Raw genomic sequence first — 16,204 nt, 5'->3', positions numbered from 1 at the left:
TGATTTTCTGTTTTTATTTTAACTGCCTTAGTTGATGTCACTTAATCCACGATCGTAAAGGCTGGGGGAAAAGTCGACTGCCATTTTTGTTATTTTCTTTTTGATGTGGAAGTAACAGTTTAACGCTGAAAAGAGAAATAAGTTATATTCGAAGGCGTACAAAGTAATAGAATGAGTGAAAACCCAATAAATATTGTCATTAGTGCAATGGTGAATTTTCTAAAATGCAATGAAGACAGGAATTCTTATAGTAATCCAACCATTCCGGCAGACAAAATTTCCTTTAGGCCAACAGGTAGCTCTGTATCTGTCACGTAGCTCTTTTTCGTCTTTATTTAATTGAATTTACTATCTGATTCAATGGAAATTGTTGCGAACTGAACAGTAAGCGTACTTTGGACATAAAGGAATTTTTGAGTTCGTGGAAGTGTAATTGCAGGTCACTGTGAACATTATTACGTCACTGTACAAACTACTGACGTAACTTAAGTGTCTTAAGTCGCTGAAAAAGTAGCGATTCTGACGACAACTTTTTAAGTCCCATGTTTCTATTTTAGTGTACTGGTTAATTAGAGTGCTTGGTAAACTACGCACTTCGTGGAACTTTCTTTCACTGTCTTGACCGAAGTACTCATTACGCCGTAGTTCTGAAGCCTGCACGACGCAACCCCGTAGATAAAATTTCGTGTTCGCGCGCTTCCTGGACTTACCCGCGGGCGATAAAACATCGTAATTACACGATGCAATATTCACAAGGAATAGTGCCCACACAGGCCGTACGGTAGCAATAACCGTGGCGGATATTAAACAGGTGAGGGGGATGGAGGGGGGTATTAGGGGAAGGATCTACAAGCGGTGTGTGTAAATGCGATAAGGTAAATGTGCGTGGCGCCGGCGTCCACCTGTTGTGACGTGAAGACAGCCTCCAAAACAGAGCACGAGCGCTGTTGTTTGTTATTGTACTCTGAATTTTTGAGTCTTCTTCTTAATCAATGTGGCAATGTTTATACTGATAGCTTCAGAAATGTTTTTCCCTCCATGACTGAGTACGTGAATTTTACGATACTCTCAGAGAACCACTGTGACACAGGCCATACAGTATGGACGTTAATTGATTTAATCAGACCTCAAACAATTTTTTTTCTCGTCTGAAGACCTCTGTCTGACCAGCCTTAGTAAACTGCCTTGTGTCACATGCTACACGCAGCGCGTGCTGCTCCATGTTCTCATCGAAACTAGGTTAAGTACCTATGAAAGCAGCACGTCCCATTATCCGCCTTATTTCTTCCGCCTGTGTCATTAATTCCTTGTCTAGTAACTTCCTCCACAGATTCCCAAGTTCATAGCATTTCGAAATACTCTATTCTGGAATGATTGTTCAACCGTCCGCAGCTCGTGGTCGTGCGGTTCGATTCCCGGCGGGGTCAGGGATTTTCTCTGCCTCGTGATGACTGGGTGTTGTGTGCTGTCCTTAGGTTAGTTAGGTTTAAGTAGTTCTAAGTTCTAGGGGACTGATGACCATAGATGTGAAGTCCCATAGTGCTCAGAGCCATTTGATTGTTCAACCAAGTCACGGCCACTTCCTTCTTCCATTTTTGATTATATGAGCTTGTGCTTCGTCTCTAATGACCTTGACTTTGACAAGGTGTTAATTTTTTGTCGTTATTTTCATTTATTGTTTATAATATTTATTTATATTTATTTTAAAAATTGTAATTAGTTTTAAAATACGTTATTTTGATGAAGAAGAGCTGTCATATTATTTGTTAATGCTTGAAGAGAACTGGTTAACGTTAATATAAAACCAGTTTGTTAGTGTGCATGAAGTTTACATTCGAAAAAATGTGATTGTTGTCTGCTATTGCTACTCCTTTATCTTCACAATAAAAATTGCGAAGGTGTATGCGGTGAGAATGGCTGAGGAATGATACATGTTTAAAACTGATGCGAATTGTGGAACCTACAAAAGTTTTATTTGCTTTAATTGTTTGAAACCAGGACTCTGATGGAATGTTTGGCTATGTATGTCCGTAATTTTTCCCTTTACTGCATATCGACAGTTGATACTCGCCTTCCCACTGATGTCTTGAAATTTTAATCTTTCATTCGCTCTTCAAATAATTCCTTGTTTCTCGGTTTTTCTGCCGACACCTGTTCGTATTCACTGGCGTTCTGTATTCATCTGCCTTGAAATCAGTCTTAAAACAGTGGATTTACTTTATTAACTCTACCTCAATGGTACTCTCCAGACATAAGTAAAGCTAATTGTTTGACATAGTTTCATCGCGAGATTTCGTTTATCAAGAAAAGCACGCAACACTGTGTTTTTTGGTGTATTCTTTATTTTAGTCACTTTCCACACTTCTACTTCGTATGTAACACTTAGCATCTAGACGTTATGTCGAATCGCATTCAAAAGGAGCAACGATAAATCCCTATCCGGCCAGTCATATTTAGCTACTCCATAGTTTCCCTAATCAACCAAGGCGAACGCCGGGTGGTTGCTTTGAAATGGCTACGGTCGATTTTCTTCTTCATCCTTGTCCAAACCGAACTTGTGTTCTCTCTCAGATGACTTCATCGTCGATGACACTTCAGATCGTAATATTTCTTCCTGTACAGTATGTGCTCAATTCTGTATTTTTGTTATTCACTTCTGTGATTAAACTCATAGTTTGATACATTTTTGACAAGAATGCCGCTAAACAGAACGTCTGTGCCATTCTCTATTTCTGCGCTCTTCTAACTTTCGGCAAGAAGGATAGTGTTACTGGTGAACTTTTCTTCAGGAAGCTGTCCACTCTCTCTTTCTTCGTTGTTCCTAAAACAAGCTGAACGAGGCTGGTGACAAACAGCAACAATGATTTAAGACGATCCGCCAAGTTAACTGTAGAACTGCACGAGCTTGAATTCTTTTCGAATTAACTGCTTCATCTTGATGTATGAGTACATTTCTAGAAGAGACATAACAATCTGGCTTTGGCGTCTCTCTAGTGAGTAATCATCATTTAGCTTCTGTGCGATAGTGGCAGTATCACGGCAGTACGCGGTGTCGTCGGTCACTTACGTAACTGTTGAGTTGCTCTTTCGTAATATTTCACAAACCTAATTAATGTCGATGTGTCCTTCGTATGAGTAGACTGTATGCTACTGATCAGACGACGTTTTAACGGTTAAAGGCCGGAACTTTTGTATTTCAAAGTATTTGTTATTCGAAGATGTACTTCCTACTTTTCACTGGTAAGACACCAGAGGCAGACGCATGAAAATTTAAATTCAAATCGTATTATCCTCTCAGTGTTCCGTCGCTATCGATCCCTTCTGGACGGGTCGTCGCGCTTCGTGTGAAGTGATCTCGAAACCTCTATGGGCCAGTGGGGAGTCCAGGCGTTGCCTTCTGGTGTCACCTTGTCCTGCTTGGACGACGTCAGTAGAAATGTTCCCGCAGGCCTTGGGGCGCAGTTTCGTTGCGCAGCGCTTGGAAATTGCATCAATTGGCCGCCATAGTTGACACCGTCACGTGATACCGTACCGAAATCAATCATTGCCCGAGACAAGACGCACAAGCAGGGTTGCCGCTGAGACTGTGTCGACCTCTGCGCATGTATCGCCTACTCTTTCACGTGACGGGCGCAAGTTCAGTAGACGTGACCTATAAGTGTAGTGGCTGCAACAGAAATGAAGAGGTATAGACCGACGTGGACAATGATACAATAGGGGTGCTTGTATCCACGGGCTACGTTCTCTAGCGATAACGACGCAATTCCAAGTATGGACTGTGCCCATAATTTTTAGCTGAATGTACATAGAGTGATACTGTCATAAAGTAAATTGTCGATATTCCAGTCCAACTGTTTTTGATCGGTGAAAAACACAATACATGCAGCATTCTCGATTTAATCTGTAACGAATACATTGTCATAACGCATAAAGTGACCATTATTTTGTGTTAACAGATAATACCACAGAGAGCCAATTACGGGTATGGCAGCGCATCTGAACTTGTTAGCAGTGTCTCCCAGCATCCGGCACCTGGTTCTGATGCTGCTAGCAGTCGCCTCATTCCAGAGAAGTGGCAACGTATCCTCCGGAAAAGACGAGGAGCTGACGATATCTCTGTGGAGATGGATGACGAGATAACTCGTAAATTACGCCTCCGAGAGGACACTGAGAAACGGGATGTGATTCACGGCGTACTTTTGGCTGTTATTTTGTCGTCAGGGGAGACATCATTAATTGTCAAGCGGCTCTTACGTACTGTGCTGCACGGGATGACACGGCGGCCGGTCGAAACTGAATGGCCTGTCAGAGCCAGTCTGCGTGGCTTTGCTTTGTTTTGCTTCTTAACCATCGCCATAAATTTTTGTTTGCGTCTGCCTCTCACTGTGTGATACCTTATAACGCGCTGTATGCTGCTGACGCAGCTTAGATGTCGTAACCTTCCACGTGGAAAATACATTGCTGCCAAACAGTTCGCGATATTTTGAGACTTGGTAGTAACCATCAAAACAAGAAAAATGTCCAATAAACATTGGCTCTAAGGTGCATAACTTAAAAACTGTGCGCGCTTGAACAATAGAAGAGATTTGTTTCGCAGTAGCGAAGATGAACAAGCGTTCATAGCTCTGAAGGTATGCTTTTTAGTGCCCATGTTTATTGGACTTTTTCTTGTTTTGATTATTACTACCACCTCTCAAAATATTAGACACTTTTTTTTAACACCCCCTATTTACCAGTTGTCTTTGGGAGACTCGAATTATGTTTAATGGCTTGCAGTCGGGGCGCAGTCGGCCAATTAACCCATCGCTTGGAAGTTTAAAGTTTCTTGTGTGTGTGTGTGTGTGTGTGTGTGTGTGTGTGTGCAATAATTACAACCCGTATCACATACGTGTAGGTTCTTAAAAATGATTCGTCCTTTCCGCACCGGGCGTAATATCAAATAGATACAACTGCATCTGGTTTAGTAATATTCTCAGAGAAACAGGCAAATCGCAAGAAAATCTATGTCACCGCGAAGGTTGGTTTAGACAGCTCACTAGTTGATTATGTGTGGCACGTTTTTGCCTTTCTCCGACCTTTCAGATGAGTTACCCAGACAATTATAGAGGGACATATTGTTCAATGTGGACTCCGAATTATGGTGTTAACATGGCGTTTGTCACACGTGCAGATTATGGATGCAGGCGAAAGAAGCGGCAAGTGACGAAAAAGAAATCTTTGTACCGACTGAGGATCGTAGTCTGAATATTTTAATTTGTAGTTTGTTTATATGTATTAACAGCTCTGAGCTTTATGCCGATGCGATGTTTCGAGTTATTCCCATATACAGAGAGTGTCGAGTAGTGAACGCATTTGAAGTCTGTCAACGTTCCCAATTTGTACGCATCACTGTCAGTCAACGAGACTCTGATTGTGGAACGGCAGTAATAACTATTCTGAGAAGCATAGTATAGTTTTAGAACCAAGATGGGATAATGGACCATGTTCTCAGATCTGAAGAAATCTGGATGCCCTCAGGTTCCTCTGTGTAAGAGATGGCTGTGTGAAGGTCGAGAGGGACTGGAACCATGTCGTACAAAAAAAAAGGGCATCCGTGCCCCGTTCTCACCCTTCTCAACGCGAAGGATCCACAGGGATAAGCGCGCGCGCGCGCACACACACACACACACACACACACACACACACACACACACCATACTCCAATTGCAGGATAATGCGTTTACTGCGTAGTTCCTTAATGCGGCGATGAGAGAGATTTGACTGACGTCATGTTATCACAGCACTTCTTGCACCGTAATTGTAAAACAGGATACTAGAATGAAGCGTAGACAACAGGATGATACGCTGTTTGACGCATGTTTACAAGAGGTTGTAAAAGACATCTCTTTCTACTTAGCTTACCCTAATCCCTCATTCTCCTTCTCAACACCTTCTACCATGGCCTTGTAGCTCCGCTGGTGCTTCATTGACGATAAGTGTGACTTGCTTTTTTGTTAACTTTGCCACATTAATTTTCCCGCACCAACACATAACCGACTATATTTTCATATGAGGAATATAGGCCCGACTTGGTCACTCAAGAGTATCGTTGATCGTACTGTAGAGTTCATTCATTGTGTCGTGGTTAAATATTTTTAGATGATAATGCTTCGAACTGAGCAATTTCTAGAACTCATGTGATTTCTACATCGTTTCAGTTTAAAACCATTATTCTTGCCGGTTTGTCGCAATTTTTCGCTTGCGAAGAGATTTGTGTGAGCGTAACAAACCCGATTACGAAATCCTCACTGCGCCATCAGATTGAATGGAAAATTCCTTATAGTGTCAGGAGAGATCAGATGCATCTGACTGAATTCTCTTTGAATCCGCGTCGTCCACGGCGCATCTTCAGATGAGATAATCTTCCCCGTGTCATTTGGCTACTCAGTTTACATTTCGACTAATTTGTGGAGGTGTCCTCAGTGATCTCTAAAGAAACTTGTGCCTCGCATCCTTACTTTTATTTGAAATTGTTTGAATTGAACAAAATAGGTCGCAACCAGTTCAATTTTCACTGTTTATTTATTTGCTCATTAATACCACACTGGTTTTGTGATCTCTCGGCTCATCTGCAGCTACGATGCATCTACTTAATAGAGATGCTTTCTGATATTTGTGATGGTCTCCATGTTTGTGTATCCAATCGTCGATTCAAGAATCTATTATGGAATTTTGTAATCGTCACACTTTCTACAGCTCATTCTTGTGCTGGTATCCAGAGGTGATACCCAATTATGTGGCACCGGCCCTCTGATGATAGAGGCAACCAACCAAAAATGCTCGTCTGGCTATCGTGATTTGGCTGTTAGTCGTCTCTCTACATCACCTCAAATTAATGCCGTGATGGCTTGAACGCAACCACAGCTATTTCTTTCCTCGTTCTCTTCCCATTGTGAGCAAGCGTTCTGGCTCTAAAGACGTCGGTATCAAGCAGACTCTGAACTTCCTTTCCCGGCCTTGGTTTTAATGTGTTTCTACACGCAGATTTAGTGATAAATGGCTTTTAATACCGAGTTATGATATCGTCGCAGTTTCAAAGCGTGTTCTATGCTAGAGAAACTTAGTTTAGTTTTCATCTCACTGATTGTTTCGTTCGCTTTTGTTCTCTGATATTATGCACGATTAATCGACGTAAGAGTGTGTGAGAAATTAATTAGCACAAGTGAGCCAAAATAATCACCAACACCCATTTTCATTATGGTACCGTTTCATTTGCTCACCGCTAGGAAGATTAGCGAAGTTGTGTCAGAAATGTTGAAGTGTCATTTTTTAAAATCGATGCTTCCGTTCTGTTGTCCGTAAAGTTCTTTTATTCAGTGACTGGGTTATTGATACAGCGCAGTTAACTAAACTCTGTGGTGCCATCGTCCTACACATTTTCCTGCCGATCATCCGCATTACGGCGACATTGAACGTTCCATATCTATCATCTAGCTCTATTAGACCGCCGCGCAGAGTGGCCGCGCGTTTAGAGGCGCCATGTCACTGACTGCGCGGGCGCTCCCCGGAGGTTCGAGTCCTCCCTCGGGCATGGGTGTGGCTGTGTATATTCTTAGCATAAGTTAGTTTAAGTAGTGTGTAAAACTGATGACCTCAGCAGTTTGGTCCCTTAGGAATTCACACACATTTGAACATTTTTTTCTATTAGACCATTGTCCAGTACGCTGATCATTCAGTCACGGGGACGGAGAAGAGATCGTAAACTTTCATAACATCTAGTAAAGGCAGGCAACAAACTAAAAAGACTAGTGTCATAAATGTACGAGCTATCTACACAACTGCTACGAATTCATTGTGTGTGCGTATTTATGGTTCACAAAAATCAAAAATAGAGTAGTAAGTAGTGTTCGGAGCAGGGTTCATCTCTTTAGGCTTTCATGACTATGGAAACTGCTGGAGTATGGAATTACGAGCAGGACACCAATTAAGACTCGGACGTGCTACGTCAGCGAGAACAAAAGATCGCCGGCAAGTGGCTGAATTGTCACCACATACAGCCCCAGAGCAGGCTGGAGAGTTCGTGCGTTTCCCGCGAAGACTTTGCTCAAACAATGTGAGACGGTGGCACGCGCCCTGCCTCATACCCTGGGAGCAACAGTCCGCTGAAGCTGGACTAAGCAAGAGGAGGCGGGCGCGTGTGGAAAGGCCAGCGTGGTCGGCGCGTGTTCCGCTGGTGAGTCAGGCGGCAACCGACACCGCTTCCCACGCCAGCACGTGGAAGGAAATGTGCTGGACGTCTGCAGAACGGGGCGCTCCAGCCGCAGCACTCTCCAGTCGCACGCACCTCTCCAGAGTCGCAGTCTTGAAGCGCTCTTTGAAGTTTCGCTGTGTACCGTGTCTATAAATATTCGAGACGAATGGGTCCTGTTAATCATTAACTATGCCCGTCTTACCATTATTGTGAGAAATACAAAGAACTTGACTTTACCAACGGAAGCCAGTCTAGATCAATAGTAAACTCGACAGTTTTGTAGGCTGACAAACGATTTCTCACTCGCTCCAGCAACTAAGTCGATTTAGTTGTCAAATCTAAATACTGTGAGTGGCCAGATGTCGGGATGGCTCTGTGGCACGAATCTGACGTCGGTCGTTGGATAAGGCGGTGCATTTGTCTCCGTAGATCCCAGGTATATGCAGGTTTCTGACACCCCCACAGTGAGACCTCAGTATATCCTAAATCGCTCCCTCAGGTCTCTGACGAGGCGGCTGGACGTCCCTTTGCCGAACCCTCGTGGTCGTCCTGTGCAGCATTTTAAGCACATGGAAAGACTTATCTGCGTTACTGATGATGATAAACAATGTTGACTTCGTAAATTCCTATTCTTGCCTAATCTGCGATATGCTTTGACCCGTGACCAATCATAATCCTAGAATCGAAGGCCGTTACGTCAAAGGTACTGCAGTGATCGCTACGTACCTGTACATATACGAGTAACGTGTCTACATTCGTGCCGTAGGCAACATCTAGCCGTTCATTCGGGTATCCTGCTCGGCACATCTTAAAATGAGATAAACTTTCCTGTGTCATGTGGCCTCTCAGTTTATATATTGGCTAATTTGTGGAGGCATCCTTACTGAGCTATGAGGAAAATTGTGCCTCTTCTCTTTTTACTGTTTATTTATTTGCCCAGTAACACAACAATGGTCTTCTGATCTCTTGGCTTATCTGCAGCTACTTAGTAGAGTTGCTTTCTGATATTTGCGATGATCTCCATGTTTTTGTATCCAATCGTCGATTCAAACTATTATGGAAGGATGGAATGAAGATTGGGTTTAACCCCGTCGACGTCGAGGTCATTAGAGACAGAGCACAAGCTGGGATTGTATCAAGGAGGGGAAGGAAACATACCGGTATTTGCCTCGAGCTATTTAGGGAAATCACGGAAAACCTTAATCAGAATGGCCGGACGCGAGTTTGAATCGTTGTCCTCCCGAATGCAAGGCCAGTGTGTTAACCACTGCGCCACCTCGCTTGGTTCAAGCTATTACGGAGAGCGAGTGAAATTATACAGTGTGTCCTTAAAAAACTCCGAAAAGTTTTAGGGATAGGTTCCTTACACCAAAACAAGGAAAAATATGTGTTGGTCGTGGGCTCTAAAGTGGACACTTTAAGATCTATGAACTACTACTACTACTACTTGTTCATCTTCGGTCGTATGTAACCCATCTCTTCTACTGAACAAGTGGTGATAGGTCTTAAGGTATGCATTTTAGAGCCCATGCGTACTGTACATTTTTCATATTTTGGTGTTAGAAACCTGTCCTAAAATAGTTCTGTGACACAGTAATGTCCGAGATGTTAATTTGTTTATTATGCTAAGCGTATAAGTGTTTCCTTTCAAAGCCTGGGTGTATAATGTCCTGAAGCGATATATCTCTTTCTTGGCTGAGTCAATTACTCTGCGGAAGACAGAGTGATGTTAACGGCGATAAATGAGGGAGTCGTTGTGGGTGTGATTAACACAATATCAAATAGTTTAATGTATAATACCCAGGATGTAACTAGCGAAATGCTGTCGCTATAGCCCCGAAGTAAAGTAGTTGCAGCTTTAGTCCTTTCTAGTTAGAGTTACAGCAACACTGCAGTTTTATTTTTACTCGTTTGCTTGGACTCACACTAGTCTTGTGCATATCGCACATGTCTTCTTTATGTTGTAGTCAACTGCACTAGTTCTAGAATTACGACGATCACTGACACTACCCTTTAGTAGTAGATAGAGATTTTATGAGATTCCCGAAACGACGACACTAGAAGCGTGGCATGACGACATCTCCTGAATTGTTATTCGCTCTTAATCGGATTGTTGTAATTTCTCTGTTGCAGGTACAATTGAAATACGAAAATGGCGCTCTTCAAGAAGCCGAAGAAGAATATCAGCCGTCGAGTATTCGGCACCGACGAGAATGCTGACGAGAGCGAAACTACCCCGGCTCCTGGGACCAGCACAGAGCAGGAACCATCGCCTCCAGTGTTGCCTGTGGAGGCGAAACCTACCAAGAAGAAGGAGAAGAAGCAGGCCAAACACAACCCCAGCGTCCTCAGCTTCGAGGAAGACCTCAACGAGGGCGAAGAAGTGTTCCAAGTGAAGAAGTCGTCACAGAGTAAAAAACTGAGCAGGATGCTGAATAATGAAAGGAAAAAGAAAAAGGAAGGGAAGAAGCAAGAAACGGAGGAGAAACCAGACACAACAGATGCGACAGAGACCGTCATACCGGGTGACGCCAGCGAACTCAAAATAGTTGTTAAACAGACTCACAAGCCTGTGATCCTAAGTGGTCGCGAAGCGGAAATGGCCTTCTGCGATATTAGTTCAGAAGAGGAGGAGGAGGAAGAGGAACGCGAGAGAGAGAGGTCTAAGTTTCCAGACGCGGACAACGTCAAGCTGTTGCTGCAATGCGGGAAAATACCCGACGCAGCTGCTATTCATGCGGCGAGGAAGCGGCGCCAGCTAGCCAGGCAGATGGGAGAAGACTTCATTCCCGTGGCGACCACAGAGTCTAGTTCCTCGAAACTGAAGCTCTCTGACGACAACGACACGAGCGATGAGGAGAGAATCAAAATGGAAGTAAAGACTCAAGTTTCGGAGAAAGAGAACAGGTTGGAAGTATTCACGGCAGCTAGGGAGAATCCGGGGAACAAAGAAGACGACGACGAATGGGAATCTCAGCAGCTGAAGAAAGGAGTATCGAGAGGTCAGATAGAGGCTATGCGGTCCGAAACGACAATGGCGAGCATGTATTACGCACAGCCGTATATGCCTATGGCCAGTGAAAGATTCGTGGGCACCGAAGTGTCCAACATGTCTGCGGAGTCTGGAGATTACACGGCTTCACCGTTCCCACCGCCGATAGAGCCTCCGGAGACAGTAGTCAACAGGCTGCGCGAGAGACTGGCGCAGATGAAGCAGCAGCACGATGTGGACAATCAGCTCCTTCAGCAGACTTGCGAGCAGATAGAGATGAACGAGAAGAATCGCGAGTCGTGCGAAAGGGAGCGGCCCGACTTGGTCAACAGGCTGCAGTTCTACCAGAAGCTGCATTACTACGTGCTGAACCTGATCGAGTGCCTGGACGAGAAGGTGTTCATCATATCGAACCTGGAGCAGCGCTTCCTGGAGGTGCTGCGGGGCCGCGCAGAGTTGCTGATGGAGCGCCGCCGGCAGGACATCCGCGACGAGTGCGACGAGGTGGCGTCGGCCGCGAGGAACGTGAAGCGCTCGGGCCCCGAGGATGAGGCGCGCACGCGCAGGGCGGCAGAGCGCGAGGGCCGGCGCGCGCGGCGGCGCAGGGCGCGCACCCCGGCCGCCGCGGCCGCGCACGTCGACGGCATGTCCAGCGACGACGAGGTCACCGAGCTGGAGGCGGCCGCCTTCAAGCGCAAACTCGCCACCATAGAGTCCGACGCCGACCTCGTCCTCGACGACGTCGTCGAGGAGTTCTCCTCTCTGCGGAGCATCAAGTCGCGCTTCGAGGACTGGCGCTCCGTCCATCCGGACGACTACCGGGAGGCCTATGTCAGCCTGTGCCTGCCCAAAATCTTCGACCCGGTGATCCGGCTCAGAATGCTGACGTGGAACCCGCTGCAAGAGACCACGGTCGAGATGGAGCAGTACGAATGGTACGCGACGCTGCTGCTGTACGGGCTCACCGAGTCAGAAACGGAGATGTCCCTGAGGGAGGACCCGGACGCGCAGCTGGTGCCCAAAGTGATGGAGCGCGTCATAGTGCCTAAGCTGCGCGCGCTGGTGGAGGCCGCCTGGGACCCGCTGTCGACTTCGCAGACGTTGCGCTTGGTGGGTTTGCTCCGCAAGCTGCTGCGGGCCTACCCGTCACTGACAGAGGACAGCAAGCCGCTGCAGCAGCTGCTGCAGACCGCCCTCGACAAGATGAAGTCTGCGGTGGCCAACGACGTGTTTATCCCGTTGGTGCCACCCAATGTGTCTCGCGGCGTCTATGCTGAGGCGTGGACGCCTTTTTTCCAGCGGCAGTTCGGGTCAGCGCTCAAGCTACTGAGGAACGCACTAACGTGGCACGGTATTCTTGGGGAACGAGTGCTGCAGGTAACTGATCATCATCATGTGATTATACAGTGAAATTATTTACACCGGTCTGCATGGAAACGTTTTTATTGCGGCGAGAAATAAAGCAATGTTCATCCCTGTGTTTACAGTTAATCAATCGTAATATACTGTCAGTCAGATGCTACACAGACAACCCATTGTCGCATTGCTTGCAACGATAAAGAAAGACCTTTTCAGTGTTGATCAGTGGAAAGCTGTAACAGACAAAATAACAAAAGAAACAGCCCATATATACTTTCCTTACGCCAAGTGGTTAACGCGACGAAACTAGAGTGGTCCCATCTAGTAGCTGAAAATGCGACACAGGCGCGAACGTCTCCATACGAGGGCGTAGGTCTTGTGCAACTCCTCATGCATCTCTTTCCTACATCCCCGCTGCCTTTCGAGTTCAGTGTTCTTCACACTTTGCCCGTCATGTTCCATCTATTCTTCTTCTTCTTCTTCTTCTTTCCCCATTCTTCGTCTCCTCCTCCTGTCTCCCCTTTTCCCTGTCCTCCATATCGTCTTCCTCCTCCTTCTTCTTTTTCCTCTTTTGTTTTTCCTTCTTTTTCCTCTCCTCCTCCTCCTGCTCCCTCTTCTTCTTCCTCTCCTCTTCCTCCTCCTCCGCCTCTCCCTTTCTCTATCCCTGCTACTTCGCTCCCTCACTCTTCTCCTCTTCCGTTACCCTTCCTTATTTTATTTAGCCCATCCGACAACGTGCCCGCAAGGGAACGGCGCACTGAGTACGGGCCCCAGCTGTCGTACACTAATTAGTATTTGGTTAGGCGCTCCACTAACAGATACATGAACAGCCGCTACTTATCTGAGAAATACAACTGAGAGAAGTGTATAGTTTGGTTGAAACAACTAGTGAATTTCTCATTCAAAGATAGAACATGAGAAACGACTATAATTCTTCATTTATTTATTGAAAAAATGGAACAAAAATAAAAAATAGGTACCATTTTGATTGAAAGTGCTTTATCAGTTTTTCATTTCCATTAATTTGGAAGCTGGGAGCTGACAACTGACTTAGTGTGTTAACTTTTTAATAATATGCATATGAAAATAAATTCTGTGTAACCTGTGATCCAGCTGGCTAACTGAGTGTTAAGTCACTGAGATTTTTATTATTTTTGTATCTCTCCCTCTTCATTTTCGACTTTGCTTCCATCAGATACTCCTCACAGCCTAATTTCTGCGCCTGTGCGAGAAACCTCCCAGTTTCGTTTCTCTTTCAGCCCTCCTCTCTCTTTGTATTATCAGCACAGCTGACGTGTCTCGAGCCTCTGCCACGCAGCTTTCCGCAGTCTCCGCCACTCCCCTTTGTCGTGTTTTGCCGGCAGGAGGTGTCCGTGACGATGCTGCTGAACCGGTACCTGCTGACGGCGCTGCGCGCGTGCACGCCGGCGGACGCGGCGCGCAAGAGCGCCTCCATCGTGGCGACGTTCCCGCGCGCCTGGTTCCACGAGGAGGGCGAGCGGCCGCCGCTGCAGATGTTCGTGCAGCAGGTGCGCGCCACGGCGCTGCGCCTGCAGGACGAGCCGGCCGCGGCGGCGCGCGAGCCGCTCGAGATCATCGCCAACATCCTGCGCCAGTTCCAGCCCGCGCCCCTCTCCGTCGTCGCCACCGCCGCCGCTGCCGACGCCTGAGCCGATGCACTTGCGACACCTTTTGGTCTCATTTCACTCCAGTAGCGCAACTCATAATAGTACAGCGGGTGTGGAATGTATAGCTAGGGGAGATAGCGGATTGCTTAATCACATTCTGGTACAGTATTAATATTGGTTCATTTTGGTGGCGAGAAAGCAGGCAAAGACATCTACCGTTGTTGTTACAGCTTTTATGTACGTAAACGTGTAATTACTATTATTATTTGAAATAAAGTGCAGTTTCGGCATTATGTTGTAGCGATACCTTGCTTTCAAATTTCATGTCTTGCCAGATGTCGTAGTAGAATTCATTAGAACCTACCCCAAAGTCCTGTTTGATCCCGTAGAGAGACCAACAAAATTTCATTTTCATTTGACGTTAGATAGTACACATGATATAACAATGTGTAACCTCGTATCCATACATATTATAAAATGTATATATTTATGTTGCATATCAGCTCCTAAACCACTGGACCCATTTCAGCCGAAGTTGGTACATACCACATTTACTATATAGGGGTAAGAACCATCTATCTACGAAAGGGTGGGGGTGGGAAAAAAGTGTAGCCCACGACGCGCCCATACACAGACTTCCTTCATCCAGTATTTGAGAATCAAAGCACTTCGTGACTTGCAACAAACTTTGTACGTAATTCGAAACTTTTATGAAACATTGTCTTGCTGAGAAACTTTATCGCTTACTACAAATCCTCTATTCAAGCAGTAAAACTGCTGCATCAGGTATGACGTTTATTTTTATTACTTCTTTGTTAAGAACTCAATTCGCTACACATTTCCCTGACAGTATCCACATACGCCACTGAATGTACCTACAACATTACATCATTGTACGACACACAGTTCAAGAGATACGACGTCATAAACATTGAGCTGCGTGAAAACGAAACTGCAGTGCGAAATTTTCTAAACCTACAGGTTAAATATGTGTAAAAACTCGTTTCAGATATATTGGATATATGTGACATGTGCGTATGCGGACAAAGCTGCAGATAAAAAACTCCCACTAAACCCCTGGATCCTTTCTAACCAAATGTGGTACACGTAGTGTTTACTGTCTGTAAGAAATACTGTGGGGGTAAGAATCAGCAACCTCCTATTGGGGTGAGGATCATAACGCGGAGAGAGGACTAGGGGAGGAAGGGATGGACAGAGAGAGGGGGTTGGGGAAGGGAGAGCGGACACAGATATGGGAGGAGACGGAGAGAGAGAGAGAGAGAGAGAGAGAGAGAGAGAGAGTGGTATGGGGAAATAGAGGGGGAGAGGAGGTGATGGGGTAAGAAGAAGGAGGAGGAGGAGGAGAGAGAGAGAGAGAGAGAGAGAGAGAGAGAGAGAGAGAGAGGTGGAGGAGTTGAGCAGAGAAAGAGAGGGAGAACGCGTGGACAGGCGGGGACGCTGAGGAGACAGACAAACAAAGGGGGAAGGAGGAGATGGACAAATAGCGCCACAAGTACGTACAATGCGCACACTACGCAAATGACCAGGAGATGGTCAGATGAGCGTGGAGGGTCGACCGCAGTTTCGACCCAGAGCGGCCACCAGCCAGGCCTCAGTTCCTCTTACTCCATAACTGTGGTACGAGTACAACAATAATAACACCAGATACGAAAGTCAGCTATCATACTGATAGCCCTGGACATCGAACCAGCTCCAGCAGAGAGGACGTGGGCCTCAATGGACCCAGCCCTGAGATCGCCTTAACAAATTTAGGGAAACCTAAATCTCGATGACCGGACGGCATCCCGTCTCCTTTGTTGTTGCACGTGCGTTAATTTAATCACGCCAGTTATTTCTTACGCGAGCGTATCTCTGGTATCCGATAAGGAGAACGGCACAATAGTGGTACAATCTTCTATTATTTAGCTTTTTAAACGAATTTGTCACTATAAGGTAAATTACTATCCTGGGTGTATTCGCTATGTAACACACTTA

General features: G+C 45.7%; 2 protein-coding genes across 3 annotated transcripts in view; one reads left to right on the top strand and one right to left on the bottom strand.

The window, feature by feature from the left end:
- LOC126412380 (PAX3- and PAX7-binding protein 1) overlaps window positions 1–14,502 on the top strand; it is a 178,641-nt gene extending 164,139 nt beyond the window's left edge. For both annotated transcript variants that reach the window (XM_050081963.1, XM_050081955.1), the window contains exons 2-3: window positions 10,364–12,599; window positions 13,946–14,502. In XM_050081963.1, coding sequence (XP_049937920.1) covers window positions 10,383–12,599; window positions 13,946–14,251 — 2,523 coding nt within the window. In that variant the 5' untranslated portion in view covers window positions 10,364–10,382 and the 3' untranslated portion in view covers window positions 14,252–14,502. The remainder of the gene's footprint in view (window positions 1–10,363; window positions 12,600–13,945) is intronic.
- The window catches only part of LOC126412396 (uncharacterized), an 833,005-nt gene that overhangs the window by 86,486 nt on the left and 730,315 nt on the right, over window positions 1–16,204 (bottom strand). The window lies entirely within an intron of this gene.

Source organism: Schistocerca serialis, chromosome 1 (assembly GCF_023864345.2).
Source record: "Schistocerca serialis cubense isolate TAMUIC-IGC-003099 chromosome 1, iqSchSeri2.2, whole genome shotgun sequence".
NCBI lineage: Eukaryota > Metazoa > Arthropoda > Insecta > Orthoptera > Acrididae > Schistocerca > Schistocerca serialis.
Note: the sequence above shows the minus strand (reverse complement) of the source record. Positions and strands in the feature narration are given on the sequence as shown.